General features: G+C 56.4%; 2 protein-coding genes across 3 annotated transcripts; one reads left to right on the forward strand and one right to left on the reverse strand.

The window, feature by feature from the left end:
• Positions 1–5,323, forward strand: PRSS50 (serine protease 50). The gene is given in 8 exon segments (XM_067043189.1): positions 1–127; positions 198–374; positions 1,730–1,892; positions 2,881–3,025; positions 3,028–3,166; positions 4,406–4,546; positions 4,549–4,571; positions 5,080–5,323. Coding segments are annotated over 8 exon segments (1,140 nt in total). The 3' UTR covers positions 5,305–5,323.
• A 1,309-nt stretch (positions 5,324–6,632) lies between these two features.
• On the reverse strand, positions 6,633–15,455 carry TMIE (transmembrane inner ear). 2 transcript variants are annotated; one of them, XM_059076698.2, is made up of 4 exons: positions 14,989–15,455; positions 11,660–11,777; positions 8,225–8,374; positions 6,633–7,916 (listed from the first exon to the last, which is right to left on the reverse strand). In XM_059076698.2, exons 1-4 carry the CDS (start codon positions 15,082–15,084, stop codon positions 7,819–7,821), a joined length of 462 nt encoding a protein of 153 aa, XP_058932681.1. In that variant the 5' UTR covers positions 15,085–15,455; the 3' UTR covers positions 6,633–7,818. The 2 variants fall into 2 exon arrangements, with proteins under 2 accessions (XP_058932681.1, XP_058932680.1); XM_059076697.2 differs by lacking the exon at positions 14,989–15,455 and having other exon boundaries at positions 11,660–11,879.
• Between the last annotated feature and the right edge of the window lie 4,259 nt (positions 15,456–19,714).

The raw sequence follows: 19,714 nt of genomic DNA on the forward strand, positions 1-19,714 counted from the left end.
ATGGAGCTCTGGTGTGGGGCGCTGGCCGTCAGCCGCAGTCCCCCGCGCCCCCGGACGTCCGCCCTTGACCACGCCGGGCTCCTGCTGATGCTACTGCTGTTACTGCTGCTGCTGCTTCGGCCCGCGGGTGAGCCCCGCCCCCGCCCCTCCTCCCACAGGCCTGGCCTCCACCTCTGATCCTCTGCGTCCTTCCACAGGTTGCTTGGGCGCTGGCGAAGTGCCGGGGGCACTGTCCACGGATGCCCCCGCCGACCTTGGCGCCCCCTGTGCCCCCAGTGCCACCTGTCCCTCGGGCGGATGTCACTTTCCCCGGAAGGCTGCCACTAGCCAGCCGCCCAGGACCCTTCAGTACTCTGCTTCAACAGCCGACGAGGGTGAGTTCCTTCCCCGTTTGAGTACTGTGGCCTCCACGCTGGAGAAGGGTGCCCAAGCAGCCTTGAGGACCTTAAGGGACAGCGGAAGAAGGGGCACGGAGAGTGAGAGGGGACCTTCCTTTTACCAGTGCTTATTGAGCACCTATTGTGGGCCAGGCCTCCCATGCTGTTGAGGTAGGAGGCAAGGAAGGTCGGGGGAGCCTGGGGTGTGCTCACGTCCTGCCTCCCTGAACGGTCTGTGGGGACAGCGCCTCTCCATCCGGCCCATTCCCTGATCCAGGCTCCCAGCCAAGGCCTTTGGGGGTCTCCAGCATGGCTTTCAGGGAACCTTCCCTTGTGTGTCTCGGGGCACACCCACAAGACATTCTCTCCAGCAGTGGCTTCCAAGCATGTTGAAGTAAGACCCACATAAGAAATACTTCTCATCCTGGAACTGAGTGCACAGAATTTAACTGTCACAGAAAGTCACACACAGGACCCAGCTGCACCCTGCTGTGCATGCTGCTATTCCCTCTCCTGTGTTAGCCTTTACAGCCACTGGTGACAGCCCACTTACATTGATCTCACAACCCTCTAATCCATTTGGAACACGTAGGAGCGGGACTGCTGTGGTGTTGGATATGTGCATCTTCAGTTTAAAGAACTTTTTCCATAAAAGCTTTTCCAAAGTGGCTGCACCCATTGACCCTCCCTCCAGCAGTGAGTGAGCAGTCTGGGGCCGTGCTCCTCACCAACACTTGGTATCAGGGACATTTAGTTTTGCCTGGCAGGTGGTGGTGAGCAGAACCTCACTGTGATTTAAGTCCACGCTTCCCTGAGGACTAATGGGGCTGAAGAGCTTCTGCGTTCGTTTGCTATTGGGGTTTTGTCCTCAGATGTATGTGTTCATGCACACTACCCATTTTTCTCTTAGGTCACCTGCCTTTCTCTCACTGAATCACAGGAGAAGGATCCTAGAGGCGGGGGAGTGGTCTTCCTTGGCTGAAGTAAGGGAACCAGATGGAAACTCAGATGGGTTTGTGAAGGGCCTGGCCAGAGCTGAGGTCTGCTTGACCAGGACAAAGGAACTAGTGGCGCACCAGGCTGGTCAGCTGGGAACGCCCTGGGCCCTAAGCTGTGGGACCAGAGAGAGGGATACCTGGGGAGTGCTGAGGCCCTTCTGAGGCTGGAGACCCCAGTCCTCATGTGAACAACATCATTGTGTGATGACCAATGAAGAAGGAGAATCATTGGATGGCTGCAGGCCAGCTAGAGAGGTGAGAGATCAGGCTGAGGGGAGGGAGGAGGGAGAGGTGCTGTGGGATGTGGCTGGAAGGGCCCATTCGTTATCAAGCTCCTTTCGTTTTCCTCCTTAGCCTATGGCTTCTCCTATGAGCGGGACCCCACCCTCAGGGATCCGGAGGCCATGGCTTGGCGGTGGCCATGGATGGTCAGTGTGCGGGCCAATGGCACACATATCTATGCAGGCACCCTCACTGACTCCGAGTGGGTGCTGACCGTGGCCCACTGCATGATCCAGTGAGTCGGGGCCTAGATGGATGGGTGGAAAGTCATTGGAGCCACCAGGGCCCCAGTCATCTTGCCAGCTGGCCCATCAGTGGCAGACACCATAGTCCTAGCCCCACCTCACCCTAGCTCTGAGCAGGTGGGGGATGAGTCCTGCAGATTCCTTCCTGGGAGCTGGGGGTTTCCTCCCCTCACCTTGCCCCCTCCAGTCCTGTGCAGTCATTCCATAGATAGGAAATGGAGGCTTGCAGCCACTGTCTAGGCCTCCTTCCTCCTATTCGCAGAAAGAATGTCCTAATTCTTCTGCTCCACACCCTTTGTTTCACTTACGCATTCCTTCCTTCATTCAACCAACAGCTTTGGCACTCTTTGAAGCCAGGCCTGGCCTGGGCACTGGGGGCAGAAAAGGGCTGCACCACTCCTCTCAGGTTGCTGGGGAAGACAGACAAGAAGATAGATGCTCACAGGGGAATCTGGTCAGTGTGGGGATGAGAGAGTGAGCATGCCCATGTTCTGGGGCCAGGGAGCGGCCTGAGGGTCACATCTGGCCATGAGGGCTGACCAGTGGAGAAGCGAGCTCCAAGCCTAAGGGACACACTGAGAAAGGAGGCTGGAGGGCAAGGCAGGGCTGATTGCACAAGGTCTCTGTCACTTCCAGGGCCCAACATGGGATGCTGGACAGAGTCCAGAGTTTGGAACCAGAGAAAACTGGGTCCACATCCCAGCTCCACACTTCTTAGCTGTGTAACCTTGAGTCAGTCACTTGAGCCCCATTTTCCCTCTCCATAAAATGAAGGGTTGTTGTGAGGACTGGACCATACAGTGTGTGTGCAGGGCCCCATTCACATCTGTTGTGAGGAGTGGGCTCTGGGGCTTGAAGCAGGTGGGTGACCTACCTGGATTTGCTCAGGGTGCAACAGTGTGGTGGAGGGTAGGGGGTACAGGCTGAGGTAGGGTTCTTGGAGCTGATGGAGGACTCTCCTTGCTGTTCCCCTAAGAGTGATGTTACCTATTCAGTGAGGGTGGGGAGTCCATGGGTTGACCAGATATCCAAGTCTACTGTCGACGTCCTGGCACAGCAGGTCATCGTGAACAGCCATCATTGGTCCCATCGGTACTGGTCCGGGGTCACCCAGGCCAAGGACATTGCATTGCCCTACTTAAGCTTGAGCGGCCACTTAAGTACAACAAGTATATCTGGCCCATCTGCCTGCCTGGCTTGGACTATGCGCTAAAGGACCACGCCCTCTGCACTGTGACAGGCTGGGGACTCCCCAGGGTTGATGGTAAGTCAGAGCCTCCCCACAGCAGGGTGGGTGGTGTGGGAGAGGACCTGGGTGCAGACCAGGGTCTACCATGGGCAGATATTTCTGAGACACCTCCCCCAGGGACCCCACCCCCACCCCCGTCAGGCTCTCATCTCTGAGGTCTCTTTCCCTTTGAGGGTCTCAGCAGTGAATGTATCATGGCCATTTAGGCCTTATGGGACCCAGATTGCCCTTGAACCCTCAGGCCCAGGCCAGGGTTGTAAATAGGACTTCCTTGAAGGTAGAGGGGGCACAGAGTAGTATCTTACTGTCTGCACACAATCCCAGGGCATCCATGTCTTGAGGCAGAACAGCCAAGGTGAGAGGAGCAGGGTTCTGTGTCTGTAAAAGGCTCCCCAGAAGATCCCATGTGGCTGGCTAAGGGTAATCTGCACCTGGAAGGTGGGAGTCACTGAGGGTCCACTCATGGTTCCCTCCCCCAGGAGTGGCCCTCAGTCCCTCATCATACCAACTTAGGAGCCCAAAGAGCAAGAGTGTTGTCCCAGGGCTGTCCAAGGGACCATTTCCTTATGAGCCCCAGGAATGTCCATTTCCTTCAGGGAACCCCTATTCTTTTCCCACAAAAGAGGCGCCCTTCCCTGTGGCCTCATAGAGCCAGCTTGCCTGAAAGCACCCACAGGGTCTCCAGCCTGGGGTGGGGTGGCTTTTTGTTATGCCTGCCATGGCCTATCTGAGGAATGGCTGGGAATGGTTGGAAGTCACCTGTCCCCTAGGAGCTCAGACTAGGGACAGAGATACAATCGAGAGAGCGGGGAGGGGAGTAAAGAGTGCCTGAGACCCACGGAGGGGAGTCTAGGGAAGCTTAGAGAAGGAAGAGGCCTTTGGGGAAAGCTTGAAGAAAAGGCAGGATTTGGACCTTAGATAGGCCTGGTAGGCTTTGGGGATAGAAGGAACGCAGGAGCCAAGAAGCTGAGATCAGAATGGACTCAATGGATAGTACTCTGCAGGATGTGGGACCAGGTCCAACAAGGCCAGATCATGGGTAGCCTGCTCCCAAGGTCTCTATGTCAAGGGGCCCTTGGGAAGCATCAGCTGGAGTGGTGGGTGGCTTAAGCCTGGAGAGGTCTCCAGAGCTGCTGTGTGGCAAGGAGAAGAGGCTGGAGGAGTGGCAAAGAACAAAGGGAGGATGGACACAAGGCTGGTGGCAGTGGGCAGGAGCGAAACCACCAAGCCTGAATGAGGGCCCCTGTCCCACAGGTGTGTGGCCCCAGTTTAGGACCATCCAGGAGAAGGAAGTCACTATCCTGAACAGCACAGAGTGTGAAAGCCTCTACCACAGGTTCTCCAAAATCCCCTCTCTGATTCAGATCATCAACTCCCAGATGATTTGTGCAAAGGACGTCAACAGGAACAGTTTTGCTATGTGAGCATCTCGTCCCCCTTGCTCACCTGCCTCCAAGGGCACCTGGCCAGGAATGGGGCTGGGCGCACAGGCAACGCAGGACCTGCGGGGAGGTGGGGAAGGGGATGGGGATGAGCAGGGGTGCCTGAGGGGGAAGATAGGAAGATGGGGGAGGGGAGATTTGATGAGGAATGGAGATTGGGAGGACAGAGATGAAGGTTGGGGTGAGAGAGATGGGGAGAGGGGATGGAGGTTGGAGATGAGGGAGAAGAATGGGAGGTAGTGGGAAGATGGAGGGTGGGTGTTAAAGAGATGGGGGATGGAGAACTGGCAAGAGAGAGATGGGAGGTGGAGCCCTTGGAGGAAGGTCTCCTGGGTCAGGACCTCAAGGGCACCCCTCAGCTATGTGACACTCGGGGGCTGCAGGGAAGGTCTGATGTGAGGGCACCCTGCTTCTTCCTGAGCTGGATTAAGTCTCCCTTGGACCACATCTGGCCTCCTTTTTTGTTTCCCCCACCCCTCCCCTCAGGAGATAAGTGGTGAGCCCTTGGCCTGTCCTGTGGAGAGCATATGGTACCTGGTGGGAATGGTGAGCTGGGGCCCAGGCTGCAAGAAGAGCAAGGCCCTGCCCATCTACCCACACATCTCCTCCTGCCAGCAGTGGGAACGCCTCAATGGGCAGACTCTGCCAGCCCCATCCAGGGCCCTGCTTCTGGCACTCTTGCTGCCCCTCAACCTCCTTGCTGTCCTCTGACACTCGTGCCGTTGTCTCTGGGTGCACCCTCCCTTGCCCAGGCCCCTCCTCACCCTCTGTGCCTAGAATGCTACGGGTGCAGCTCTCACGGCCCCGCAAGGCAGGGCAGAGACTAGGTGCTCAATTAAATGTTTCTTTTCCCCATGCTTCCTCCTTCCTGGGCCTGCTCCAGTGGGAGATGAGAGAACCAGACAGGGGTGGGATGGGTGACTCCGGGCAGTTTATACTGAAAAGTACAGAGCACCGGGATCCGCCTCCATCCAAAGGTTCAGGGTGGCTCCCACAGAAGGTGGAGGGAGTGTGTAGGGATGATATTGGGGTCTGATGATGGAGGGCCTAGATGTTGGGGTCAGATGATGGAGGGTCAGGCTGAAGCTGGAGCTTCCAGGACACAATGTGAGGCTGGGCATGAGGGTGCAGCTCTGTCTGGGCCGGGGAGGTAAGTGTGTTCTCCTTGACTTTGGCCCATCTTCTGGCTGGTGGCTAGAACATACCTTGTTATTGCCCTGAAGCACTGTAGTAGACTTTGACCTTCCAGCCCTGTCCCCTGTCTGGAGACTGGGGCAGATGCCCACTGGGATCAGATATTATCCCCACCATCAGCAGACATGCCAGTCCATAAAGGGCTAGTGGAGGCCCAGGTCAGAGGTCAGGGAGGCAGCTGGCAGCGCAGATGTAGCCCGGGCCTGGACTTACCTCTGGCATTACCAGCTGCTTCTCTGACTTATAGTGGCCCCTGCTCCTCTGGGCTTCTGCTGCCCAGCCAACAGGAGGGCTCTGGCTTGGATGAGTAGAATGATCTTTGCCACAGCCATATGTATGAGAAGCCCATAGGCTGGAGCCCAAGGACAGAGTCAGGGTTCCCACTTGGTGGCGCAGTGAGTACTCAGCTTCCACAGCAGGGCCTTCTGTAATCTCTCTGCCCACTCATGGCTCTAAGACCCCCTGCTCCTTCCCCCATGTTAGCCTGGTTCTCTCTTCTTGTGTAATAATGGTCCAGGTCCAGGTCAGAATCCAGGTTTGACTCCTCTGTGTCCCAAGCACCCACTTATTGAAACCCAGGGTGTGGAGCAGAGGCAAGTGGAGAGCAGGCAGCTTCCTCCCTGGTCCTGATGCCCTGCCTCAGGGCTAGGCCCCACTAGCTGCAGCTGACCCTCTGCCTCTTGGCCACCACCTCTCCCACCAGCTCATCCGAATTCAGGCTGGGAGAAAAGTCAGGAGAGGGAACGTCAGCCTGGCCTACACCACCTGTCACTGATCACTGCATCACCCTCCATGTAAATGCTCCAGGGATGGGGCATCCTGAGGGGTCATCTCAGGTCACTCAGTTTTGAGAAGGCACTCAGCTTTATTTACAAATCTCTGCAGGCTGCAGAGGCAGCGTGAGCTTTGTCAGCAGCTCCCCCTGGCTCGGAAATCTCCAGTGTCTCCTTAGTCTCCAGGCCCAGGTCTGAGTACCTCAGTTGATGTTCGCTGCCATCTAGAAACCCCTCTCTGCATCTCCCCTCCCCAAGGATTCAGTCCCCAGGTCAAGTTTGAGCCTTCACCTTCTGGCTAGCAGTGCTTCTTTTAGGCACCATAGTTAAGAATGGAAGAGGAAGCTCTGTGCTGATATATTCAGCAGGTAGAAGGCTGGTTGCTGCCTCAATCCCTCACTGTCCCCTGCAGTGATCTGGGGCCCTGACACCTGCTACCACAGCTGAGCCTAGAAAGGGCCAGCAGAAAAACCCAAAGTCCCCCTTGGCTTCTCAAATTTTCCCTGGATTCCCAAGATGGGGCCCTTCTCTCTCTGGCCCACTGGCCTCAGCCTTCTGCATCCCTGCAGCCCCTAGCCCTGAGCCCATGGGCCTCATGCTAGGCCCTCCAGCAGCCTCAGCTGCATCACAGCGTGTAAGACAAGTGTATCCATTGCTTAGAGCTCGGTATCTGCTATGCTGGGGGTTCTGCTTCTGGTCTCCCTCTGCTCACTGCCCTGGACCAGAACCCCTGCCAGGCTTGGGGCAGCCCCCTCACCACCAGAGCTGCTATCCAGCTAAGTCCGAGAACCTTCTGCTGCCCCTGCTTCCCCCAGTCACCCTCTCCCTCCTCATGGCCAGCCTGGTGTGGCCTCACATCTAGCCCATCCAGGTCAGCCATCCCCTTCCAGAAGGAAACCCACATCCCATTACCCCTTTAGCCACTGCTGTTCCTGGCAGAAGAGGGGACAGAGGCATGTCTGGGTGGGTAGAGGCCACTTTGGATCTACAGAGGGACAGTGGCCCAAGACCACCTCTGCTGAGTGGCCACGTGGATGGGGTGAAAGGAGTGGAGTCCAGGCTGGGAGGCAGCACACCTGGTACAGTCATATCCTTGCCCCAGTAGGCTCTAGGACAGGGTCCTGGGCCTCAGCAACCCCCTCTGAGCAGGGAGAGGTGTTCTTCAACCTCTATGGTCCATGTATGAGCTTGGAGTCTACGATGTCTGGACTCTGGCCAGGGCCAGCTAGCCCCAGCCTCCACCTCCAGGAAGCTCTCCTCATTTCTCTTCTTTCTTCTTGGCCTCATTCTTCTCATCCTCCTCTACCTTGATGGCCACTGTATCCACACTGTCCTTCTTCTTCTTCTTCTTATCACCTGTGGAGCAGAGGAAAAAGAGTGCAACAGGAGTGAGACAGGGTCCTAGGGCCTGCACCAGAGGCTCCCAGTCCAGCCCTTCATTCCTTCTTCCTTCCAAACCTCTCCTACCTGCAAAATACCTCCTTGTTTTCCCTGCCTCACTCTGACCCATTTCGTTGCTCTGGTCTCCAGAAACAGGGCTGGGTCCCCTCCCCCCCCGAACCAGGTAGAGGGGCAGAATAGGGCAACTGTGGGTGGCAGGATCGAGGAACTGGCCAGCGTGGCAGAGTCGGACGGTGGCGGGGCTGGGGGCCAGGACTGCTCACCTCCAGGGATTTCTGTGAGCTCATTGAGGGGTGGTACAGTCTCTAGTTTGTCCGTGTACATCTTGGCTGCCTTTCGCTGTAGGTACCGGGCTTCAATCTCCTTCCGGGTCCGTGGCACGCGGCAGTTGAAGACACAGCAAAGAGTGATAACTACGGGGAGGACAGAGAAGGCTTGGCAAGGGCCAGAGCTCAGACACCCAGGAGTGGGTCCCAAATTTCAGGCCTGTCTCCGTCTATCTATGTGTGTCCTACCCAAGAGACCCTCTCAGGAGGCTCCACATTTTGACAAAACCCCTGTGGGCTCTGGGATTTTCAAAATATCTTTCCTGAGCTGGGCTGGCTTCACATAGTAGGCCCACTTTCAGGAGGGCCTTGTGCTTGGTTTGTTATTCTGCTGTCACTTTCTTGAAATTCTTAATAATTTTTGAACAGAGGGGCTCACAATTTCATTTTGCACTGGCCCTGTATATTATGTTACCAGTCCTGGTTCTGGGGGGGTCTTTCTGACTAGACTGAGAGGTCCTGGAGGGCAGGCAGTGGGCTAGACCATGACTCAAGCTACAGCCTCCTGGAGGGTGTCCTGTGCTTCTAACCCAGGCCTCTGGGCTCCTGTGCATCCTAGTTTTTCCTCCCCAGGCTCCTGAGAGCACCTCAGACCCTGGAGGACATGGCTGCATCCTCCTCAACCTCCCTGAGGACAAGCCAGGGCTGCTCCTGGCTGTGAGAGCGTGAAAGAGGGCACAGACCTTGCCCCGGCGCGTTCACCTCAGACAGAGTTATTCCAGGAGTGGTTTTCTGGCTCAGGGCAGCTGTGCCCACGCAAGCTGGGCCAGGGCATGGAGCTGGCCTGTCTAGGGATGGGCAGGGCAGGGCTGCCAGGACCTGGCTGGACTGAGTTTATTTTTCTAAGGCCCCTACAGTCTGACCACCTTGGCCCCAGCCTCAGGGGAGGGGATGGAGCTGCTTCCTATTATAAATCAGATGACCAGACATAACTTCCTGACAGACTCCTAGGGGCAGGAGGGCCAGGCAGGACAAGTCAGGCCTATTTTAGGGAAGGTAGATCAGACCCATGTGGCCTGGGCTGGAGCACCCCTTGGGGTCATCTTGTGCAACCCCGTCAGCCAATGTTGTGGTCCCACTGAGTCTCCCCCAGACTCACAGAATGAAAGAAAACAAATGAATGAGATGGTTCAAAGCCTTTGTGGCTGAGGACAGGACTGGACTCCTGAATAAATGGATGGGGTGTCAACAGCATCCAGGAACACATGGTGGGGGGTTAGTTGTGCAAGGGTCCCAGCAGTAGGTCTGCCTTTCTTACCCAAACAACTGGGTTCTGGTCCTCTCCAGACCCCTGTGTGCCAGAGGTCCAAGGTTGGACCTCTACCCTACTGGCTTGGACCACCTCTTCCAGCTACCCCACCAGGTGCCTCCTCAGGACCATGCCCATGCTCTCTGCAAAGGCTGGAGGCCTGGGCTTTAAAGGGAGCTCAGCCACAGCTATTGGCAGTCAGAGCAGGACTCAAGCACCGCCCCTCACTCCAGGCCTGCCCCACCCAGCCTGGCCTGTTTGCTTCTCTTCAAAGAGGAGAGAAACAAAGTTCCTTGGATCGAGTTCCAGGCCCAGGCAGGGGCTTGGGATAGGGGTACCCAGGCTGGAGGGGACCCCGAAGAGGTACCCCATCCAACTCCAGCTCTCTCCACAAGGTTCTGGGGGTGATGTTCCACAAACAGCTGTACCACCTATGCCCAAGCAGACAGGGAAGTGGGAAAGATGTTTCCTCCCCAGGAGATGGCGTTCCCTACTCCCTAGAGCCCTGCATATAGAGGGTAACAAATGCTAACCTGTTGCTCAGAGGCCTTTGGGACTATCCCTTACCTTTCTCTAGGAAATGGGTTTGGGAGTGGAAGTCAGTCTGTGTGGTTGAGGTCCAAGTGCCTTTTGGGGCCTGACACTGCAACTTTCCTATGTGGCCCCAGGTACCTCTACCATCTAGGGCCAAGCAGAGCCCTGGAGAAACCATTGTGTGTCTTGAGGCCCCATGGTGCCCTCATCCCTGCTTCTTGGGGTGCCCCAGAGCTGCTCCTTGGACCTGCACCCTGGATTGCTCCTGTGGCCCCTGCAGGGCAGATACCACCCCCAACCCTGCCTCTTGGTACTAGGGGTTATTCCCCTCTCTGGACACCTGAGGTGGGGCTGCAGCCACACCTGTTTTTCTATGGGCCCTCCACTCAGAAGCCTGACTCATCATTGGCCTTGGCTAGGAACAAAATGCAGGCTCTTGCTCAGATCTTGCTCCCACTCCAGCCGGGAAGACATGGGGGCGTGGAAGGGCACTTCTGGTGCCAGGAGAAGCACATGCAGATTAGAGGGTCCTTGTCTCCCCTGGAGCCCCTGCATCTGGATGCGCCCTTGTGATCAGCCCTGCCCCCAGGATAGCTCCAGCTAGAACTTAAATGCTCCTTTAGCCCCTGACCCGGGTGCACTCAGTAAACGTCTTATAGGGGTTATCTGAGACCTGTGTGGAGGCCATTTCCTTGCACCTCTGCCCACACTGTACCTCTCTGCCTGTAATGCCTTTCCAGCTGCCTAACACAAAACCACTCATCCATCCTACCGATCTACAGCTTGGAGGACCCCTCCTCCATGAACCCTTTGCTGGGGGAGTGTGTTTTCTTTCTCTTTACTGCCTGTGCCCCACTACTCCTCCCTTTGGCCTGTAGGAACCTCTGTCAGACTCTGCTTTGTACCCTGGCAGCCTCTGCCATCCAGTAGGCGTTTCTCGGCCCCCTTTTCCCCAATTCCAGACCCCAACTCTGGAAGGACAACTGAAGGGAGCATGCCAAACCGGCTTCTGTTGCGACTTCACATCAAGCAACTCCCAGGTCCAAGAGAGGAAGGGGTTTCCTGCTTTTGACTGAGGTGGGTGTGAGTCATTCCAGGGAAATGGTATTTGACAATGCAGGGTTTGCAGCCTGGGAGCCACATTTGCTGGGTGTCTGGGGAGCCTTTGGGCTGAGCTGCAGCCAAGGGTGGCCTTGCTGGGGCCCCTGGGTGTGGGTGTTTTAAGCTGGCCAAACTGCAGAAAAAGCATGAGGAGGCCAACGATAGGGAAAAATGACACGTCTTCGTCCTGGTTCAGTGGAGTCCCCTGTAATTACCATAATTGCCATGTGGCTGCATCGCGGGTCGGGCAGAATACTTCAGGTCACCACCGGCCTGTCAGCCCTCCACAGGGACTTTGTGTAGATCAGGAGGTGCCAGAAACCACAGCGGGCCTCCTGTGGGCGCCTGGCCTGCCTGCCCTGCCCGGAATTGCTGCTCTGAGCCCCTGGGGGTGGAGCGGGGGTGTGGTGGGGGTGATGAGGCGGTGCCGGGCTCCCGCTGTGTTGTGGCAGCGGCAGGGGGCAGTGATGGGGGGAGCAGCTACTCACTGATGGACAACACGAAGAGCGAGAAGATGCCCACCACGTGCCACAGGCGCATATCCCAGAACACCACCGTCTCCTTGGTCAGCGGGGGCGGCTTGGGCTTGGGTGGGGCCGTGCTGGGCTGTGGGTCAGGAGAGAGTGGAATGAGCCAGGCAGAGGCCAGGGGCTGGGACGGGGCCGAGAGAGGCCCAGCTCTCAGCAAGCACTCACTCAGTCCAAACATTTCAGAATCTCCTAGAATCAAGTGTCTTAGACATTCATAAACAATGCCTCAGAGCTTGGGAAGTTCTAGATTTAGAACGGGAAGAGGGTAAAGCCCCAGAACCATGGAGCTGGGAACTTGGAGTGCAAGGGTGGTTGATGCTTGAGGAAACCAAAGCCCAAGGGGCAAAGGTGGATGGTTTGTCCCAATCAGGTTCAAGGCCCCTTCTCTCCTGCTCCAGCCCTGGGCTCCTCCACACAGGCAGATGGGGTCTCAGGACCAAGGCCAGAGACAAGGCGAGTCCTGTCCTGTGGGACATTGTTCACATGTACCTCCCGTGTGGGGTGGGGTGTGCAACTGGAGTCAGGGCCCCCTGACTCTGTAACTTGACCAGGACTCCCACCAGGTGGCCTCAGCAGTCACCTGTCCTACCTGAGTCACCGCCTCTGACCAGAAGGCTAGGCCAGAATCCTCACAAAACGGGTCTAGATAATTTGTCTGAAATGCAGTAGCGACACCTGGAGGCCAAAAGCTGTAAGCATGGCTGGAGCAATCGTGAGCAGAGCACAGGGCGCCACTTCCCACCTTCCCAGTAGGACACCACCCTGTCCTGGGGGTCTGAGGGGACATGGCCCTGCTCTGGTGGGTGGGAGCAAGACCTATCCATGACCTGTGGGGCTGAGAGGGATATGACCCTATCTCTGTCACCAGGTTTGGCTGAGGGGTGTGGATGGGGGTTAGTACTTGGAGGGAGAGGGGATCCTGGGGCATCTGTGCAGTGCCTTGTCCCCTGATTAACCAAATAAGGACAGACATGAGGAGTCTCTTCCAGCTCTCTGGGAAGGAAAAGCCACCCACAGCTCAACCATCTGTCCAGTCTTTCCTCTGGTCCATAAGCATAGATGGGGCACCTACCAAAAGCCAGGTACTTCTTCATCTAATGGACACCACCCTTCAGTATGTATTGGGGACACTTGGAGAGGATCAGCAACCTGTCCCAGGTAACCCAGGGGGTCTTTGTGCCCAGGAGTGGTACATGATTCTCGGCCCTTAACCAAGGCAAACTGGAGTAGGAGACTTATTTTCTCTAGGCCTCAGTTTCTCCGTCTGTTAACTTGAGTGGGATGGTTCCAGTGGTCTCTGGGAAGCTCTCTACACAACCTGAGCGGTAAAACTGACACGATATCCTTCCTCAGCATCATCCCAGGGACCTGGACCCATTTGCAGGCTCAGATACATGTCTGTGAGGTCTGGCCCACGTGTGTGGGGTTGGGGCACACATATGGGGTTAGGGCTGGGCACTGTGGGTATAGGGCACGTGCAGTTGGATACACATGCATGTGTTTGGGCACCCATCTGTAGAGTCAGGGCCAAGGTCTGGGCAGTGGCAGGGTTCCCTGAAACTAAGGCTCAGTGTGTTGGCCCAGTTGGGTTGTATAACCGGAAGATTCTGAGGGCCACGGTAAAGATCTCAGATTCAGAGCCTGGGCAGCCAAGAGCTCACTTCTTACACATTCTCGTTCCAGCTTTGTTCAAGACACGCTGATAGGGGTCTTGGGTAGAGGGAAACAGGTAACAGTCGGGCATCTCCTTGTGGGCACTGCTGGGGGTCTGAACGTAAGCTTGGAGGCCTGGCCTCCATCAGAACCTCACAGGCTGATGGAGGGTGATGCCTGTGGGTGGGGTGGGTGGTGCCATGGACCCCAGCCCTGCTCATCTTTCTGGTGCTTCCCTGGATCGCATGGACTCAGCCAGGCCCTCGTTCAGGCTGTAGGCAGATGGCAAGCAGATGGACTTGAAATGCAGTTTCCCTTGATGGGCTGGGAGAAGATGTTTTCCTGGGGGCTGAGGGAAGAATCCTTGGCTCAGAATTGAGTTGACCCCTACGCTCAGGCTTCTCCTACACCCAGACCAGCTCAGTTTCTGTGCCTGAGGCTTCAGGGCAGCTGGTGAGGGGACCAAGTACACTCCATGGGGCTCAAGCCAGCCTGGCTCCCCTTACAGGGACACTAGAGCTGACATCTGACTCCAGCTCAGCCTTCTGATCACACCCCCTGGTCAGCAGCAGGAACAGGGCATGCAGGGTTCTGTCTCCATGTACCTCAGACCCACCAGTTCAGGGCTGCGTCCCCTCAGACCCCACGGATAAGGCCCTGTCCTCCCTCTCCCATCTCGTCCCCCAGCACCTGCCCCTTGAGGGGTCTCCTGGGTGCTTGGCTGTCTCTTACACTTCTGTTTCCCTGTTATCTCCACTCTGCCACTGCCTACAAGGCTCCGACCCCACTCCTCCCTTGTCCTGCCTCTTGGGCCTTCTCCCTCCAGCCTAATGCTCCAGAATTTTGGGTCTGGTCAGCCTCTTTGACTCCCCTTCCTGGCTCAGCAGGAATGGGGTACAGAGGGGCCAGCCAAGGAGGCTGCAGATGGCCCCCACCCTTCCCTCCCTGGCCCCAGCCAGGCTCCTGGCCAACCCCCCCAGCCATCCTCTTCACCTCTTCCTGATCTGTCTTAGCAGCTCCTTACAGTTCTCCCAACTGTGTGCCCTCTTCTGATTTATCCTCCTTCCAAACCAGGACTCATGACTCTTGCCGGCTCAGAAACGTTTGCTAGCTCCCAGTTATCACCAGGACCAAGTAAGACCCTGAGTCCTTGGGCCCTGCCCTGCTTGCCCCTCCCCTCCAGGGCCTAGTGTGCAGCATGGAGTCTAACTCAACACATGGCTGGTCTAGGAAGGGTGTCCTCACCCTCCTGCCTCCCACCCACCACCTTCGACCTCACTAGACCAAAGATTAGAATATAGGGGCTGAGTGTCCCCCATCAGACACTCGCTGATGCCCGGCTGTATCTCCAATCAGACCGGTAATCCCTAAGGTCAGAGAGAGTCTCCCCCATCAGAATAATGTTCCTGAAATCAGAGGCTGTGCCCTCCCATCCGACCAAGAACACTAAGACTGGGGGCTGGGTCTCCTCCACAGCCTGGAAGCACTTGGGATAGAGCTGTGTCTCCCCATTAAGTCAGGTCCTCTAGGGCAAGAGGAAGGGAAAAACCAGCTCCTGGTCAGAAAGGTTCCCCCCAACCCTCTGCCTGGAGGGTGACAGCCACCCCGAGCCCCTCCGCGCCGCCCCGCCTCACCTCCACCAGCTGCCCGGCGACCCCCGCGAGGCAAACCCCCAGGGCGGCGCCGCCCAGCGCCCAGAGCGGCCCCGCGCCTAGCCGCTGCCCCGCCATCTTCGCGCACTCCGCGCAGCTCGGCAGCAGGTCAGGGGAGCCGAGGGATGCCTGCCGGGCCGCCTTGGCTCGGTGGCCAGCCGGCGCTCGGCAGTGGTGATCTGGTCGCAGGCAGGCTGCGAGTGGGCATCATTTATTCATTGTCGGTGTCTGGTTCCTGTGCTGCCCGCTCCCACACCACTCTGGGTGGAGGGCCCTCCCCTCTCCGGAGATCACACTCCAGACTCCGCACTCCCCTAACCCGACCGAGACCGACATAGGGCCGGGAGTGGGTGGGAGGGAGGACAGGCTGGGGTCAGGTCCTTGAACAACAGGTCCCACCGTCCCTTCCCCACTCCGGCCTCAGTTTATTCATTTGGGACAAAAGGGAGGGGCTGGAATCTGCTGATCTAGGAGGCCCTTACCATTCTGACGTTCTGTATTTGAAAAACTGTACTGGACCCAGATTGGGGGGGTTGGGAATGGCACGGCAGGCAGGTTGCCATGGTGACAGGTGCTCGGGGATGTCCTGGGCTTTCTGGGCTGGCTTCCTGCCCAGAGGCAGCTCTGGTCACCCTGGACACCAGAGCAGGGGGGAGGGAGAGGGGAAACAGGGGATGGCATGGTCAGAGTGGCCAGCTGCGGCTGTGATGGAAGGTTCCTGAAGGAGCCAGCATCTGTGACCCTACAGGACAGGGTGGGCTTCCCCTGGAAGGGCTGGAGGACCATGTTCTGTTTCTGATTGATCCTCAGCCTCTACCCCAGCCTGAGCTCTGACTCTCACTCCAGTCTGAGCCATGACCCTGACCTCACACTGAACCTGGCCCACACTGCACTCTGGTCCTGACCTCAGAGTGAGCCTTGACAACCCAGGGATTGAGGGAGGGAGGCTCGGAGGAGCTGTGGAGACCTGGGGAGGACTTTGGAAGAGGAGTGGGGAGGACTGCGATAGGGAGACTCCTCTGATCCATCCTCCCCCCCCTCCTTTCCTTCCTTCCTACCATTATTATTAATCTGAGAAGCAGCCCAGGTGTTGAACCCCTGCATTCCTCATCACCAAGGGCACCAGTGGAGACCTGTGCAGGCTGGGGTGCTTTGGGCCTTGGGCCTGCCCTCAGAACTGGGGACCCTGTAGATCCAGAGTCTTTTGCGGCTCCTGCCTGGCAGTGCCACAGATGAGCAAGGACCAAGGCAGGCTGCAGCAGAGAGGAGACGGCCAGCTGCGGATATCTACGGGCCTCAGGGCTAGGAGATGACAGGGCACGCAGGAAAATGAGAAAACCACTGGCAAAGGACAACTAGCCCATCGAGAAGACCCCTGATGGTGGGTGGAAAAGTCTGGGGACTGGGTGGGCTGGGCCACCCCGCACTCCCCAGGCTTGCCCTCATCATGCAAACAAGAATTTCACTGAAGCCCAGATCACTTGCTGCAGCTCTCTGCCCACCATTTCTTCAGGCCATCTGTTATGAAAGCCACACTGACCAGCCAGGGAGGTCACCCTTGGGATAATGGGGTCAGAGAAGCCTTGGCTGGACTGGGCTGAGGTTAGTGAGCCTGACAGTGGCCTTGAGTAAACCATTACTCCTCTCTGCTTTGATGTCCTCATCTATGGAATGGAGAGGACAAGACTCTCATCACAGGGCTGATGGGAGGATTATATGATCTAATGATTATGGGAGTGATGAGTACAAGCTGGCTCTCCTTGATGGGACAGCTCAGCCCAGGAGGGGAGGATGTCATTGCTTCTTTCCATCCAAAAGGTAGGGAAAACCCAGTGAAGAAATCTGAAAAGAAATACAATCATGTGTGTTCCCAGTGTCCCCTGATATGGCCTCTGCTCCAAGTGGGCTTTACTTCTCAGCAGGCTGTTGAACACAGCTGAAATCTCACTATATGCTATTTATCATATACCTTTTTCCCAGAGCTTTTTCCCAATATAACATCCTAAATCCCCACATCCCCCAAACACAGTGTCAATACTGTCATGCAGGCTTTGGAGTCAAACTGACTTAAAATAACAAGATGGCCCAAAAGGCTTAGTGCAGTTTTAAGGTTTAATAACCTCAGAAGTATAAGGCTGCAAACTTACAAGAGACACCATTTGAAAGTTTAATTATTTAAATTTTCTTTTTTCCCTTTGAAGATGGCAAAACTTGACAGAAAAAAATTAGTTATCCAAAATTCACAATGAAATTAGCATAAAGAAAATATAAAGAATGAAACTTTCAAATTATGTGTCTTATAAATTTGTAGTTTTATACTTTATAACTTCTGAAGTTATTAAAGCTGAAAACGAAGACTTATGGGTCATGGTCTTATTGACAGCTGTGAGCTCTCAGTGGGCTACTGAACCTCTCCAAGCTTCAATCCCTCATCTGTAAAATGGGTATAACTACAGTATCATGGCACCTGCACATTACAAGCCTTCAGTAAATGCAAGTCGTTATGATTATTGCTGTCACTGTTGTTAAAGGCAGTGTGAAATTACATTGTATAAAACCCAACTATACTTTGTTCAATCAATTCCTTATTCTTGAATATTTGCGTGTTTCCAGTTTTCCAGTGTTAAACACCATAGTGAGAGGGACATCCTGAAAGCTAAAGCCTTTTCCACCTTTTTATTCCTCGCCCCTGTTTACTTGTGAAGAATTGAGGCCCAGAGAGGGGTTGTGTCCTACCTAAGGTCGCTCAGGAACTGGGGCCTGAAAGTCAGTTTTCAGCTCCTAACCCAGAGCTCTGCTCACTGTCCAGTACTGTTTCTACTTCTTATGAGGGTCCCCATATATTCCTGCACCCCACTCCCAGTTGGGCCCATCAGGTCTGGGGTGGCGGAGCTCTGGACCCCCATGGTCTCCAGCCTGGCTTGCCTGGAAGATAGTGTTCCCTCCATGCATGGTGGCATGAATGCTGGCCTGCAGAATCCTGTTTGTCCCTTGTGTATTATTTTTAGCTCCTATGGGTTTCCTGTAGGGATCCAGTCCAGCCTCCAGGGCCTCTGGGTTGGAAGCTGTGGGCAGAGTTATTTGGCAGGGGCCAGGGGACCCTGTGGACATTCTCTTCTGGAGCCTGAAACCCCAGAGCTTAAGGTTCAGCTCTGGGGAAGCAGGGGGTAGGGAGCGAGGATCCCCCTAGTCACAGAGCCAGGCTGAGATCCAGTGCATCTTGGACTCAGCCTGGGCTGGGGGTGGGGGCTGGGTGGCCTAGGCCTGTGACACAGTGGCTGGGGCCTGTTGGGAGCTGACATTCTCTGACCTTGTTGGCCTCGGGCCTGGCCCAGAATAGCTCTGGGGCTGAGCTGGGCCTGGGTGAGACCTGTGTGTTCATCAGCATGCGTTTATGTTCCAGGGCACTCAAGTACGTGGGAGTACACACGCACTCTGCACTGGCCTCTCTGCGTGCCTGGGTCTCTCAGTGCCATTCCATGGAGCAGTGTGTGAGTCTGCACACATGTGCACATGTACAGAGCTGCCACCCAAGTTATGCAATATGGAGGCCCTGCCAGTGTGTTCAATAGCAGATGGGTCCGTGTGACACAGGTAAGTGTACACACCACAGCACTGCCTTCCCTCAGCTACAGGTACAGATAAGGAAACTGAGGCCCAGAGAAGGGGAAGGGCTGGCCCAGAGACACCCAGCACAAGATTGGATCCCTTCTGCTCAGGGTCTGGCCTGCCCGCCCTGTTTGTTGCCAAGTGGTGGGACCATACGCTCCTGGATCACCTTGCTCTCTCCACATGTGGCTATGGCCACTCTTCAGCCCTTGGCCCTTCCTCCCAAGGCCCAGAGACCTCTTGCCTGCCCACCACAATGTGCCAGGCCACTCACAAACCCGCCAAGACCCTGCTAATCTGTGACAGAAGACTTGCAACCCGCCATGTACTCCACTCCACTGGGGATCTCTCTTCAGCCTGGCAGGATGGGGCATGCCTCCCACCAGCTCAGACTTGAGTAGAGCATTGGTGGGCCATCCTTTCTGCATTTCCACTGCCTGTCTCTGGATGGGGCCTCTCAGCCTCAGTGTTGTCAGCCGTGAAAGGGGCAGTGACGTGGGTCATTCCCTGGAATCCGCGTGCTTCTGTAAGTGAATGGAGAACCGGAGGCAGACAGCAGACTTCTTTGTTACAGGCTTGAACCGTGGGTCCTCTCCCTGCGGGAAGTCCGCTGGAACAATGCTTCCCTCCACCTTTTCTAAGGTCGCAGGCCCTGGCGCGCAGACAACCGCTGGCTTCACGCTCTACCGGGCCATGTTGAGACTCAGAAGTGCGGGCAGGGGACTTCCCCAAGCTCACTCAGGAGTGGCCGCTGACCACGGACACCCTGCCCACCGGGGGCAGCCTCGGTTTACCCTACTCTCGGCCACAGGTTTCATGAATCCACCTGGTGCTCCTCTTGTGCCGGGCCCTGTGACTGGTGCGGGCGGAGGAAGGTCACCGGGCTGCACCTAGGCCCGCAGGGAGTCAGAATGGGGGCGGGGGGGGAGGGGAGGGGGATTGGAAAAGACCACGCCGGGACGAGGAAACCAAGACTGCTTCCTAGACACACCCCGGCTCTCCTGGGCGTGAGCAAGAGCGTGTGCGTGTGTGTGTGTGTTGGGGGGAGCGAGGGGCGGCTCAAGCTCCCACCTCCTCTCCTTCTCCCCCCCCCCCCCAC

This window comes from Kogia breviceps, chromosome 10 (assembly GCF_026419965.1).
Source record: "Kogia breviceps isolate mKogBre1 chromosome 10, mKogBre1 haplotype 1, whole genome shotgun sequence".
NCBI classification, from domain to species: domain Eukaryota; kingdom Metazoa; phylum Chordata; class Mammalia; order Artiodactyla; family Physeteridae; genus Kogia; species Kogia breviceps.

Bases quoted from the DNA above. Each gene is read 5' to 3' on its own strand.
- TMIE (XM_059076697.2), bottom strand. From the start codon at position 11,879: ATGTTTGGACTGAGTGAGTGCTTGCTGAGAGCTGGGCCTCTCTCGGCC. The intron at 8,375-11,659 runs GTGAGTAGCTGC...TCCTCCCCGTAG, and splicing joins GCTCTTCGTGTTGTCCATCA to TTATCACTCTTTGCTGTGTC. The intron at 7,917-8,224 runs GTGAGCAGTCCT...TCTGCTCCACAG, and splicing joins GCTCACAGAAATCCCTGGAG to GTGATAAGAAGAAGAAGAAG.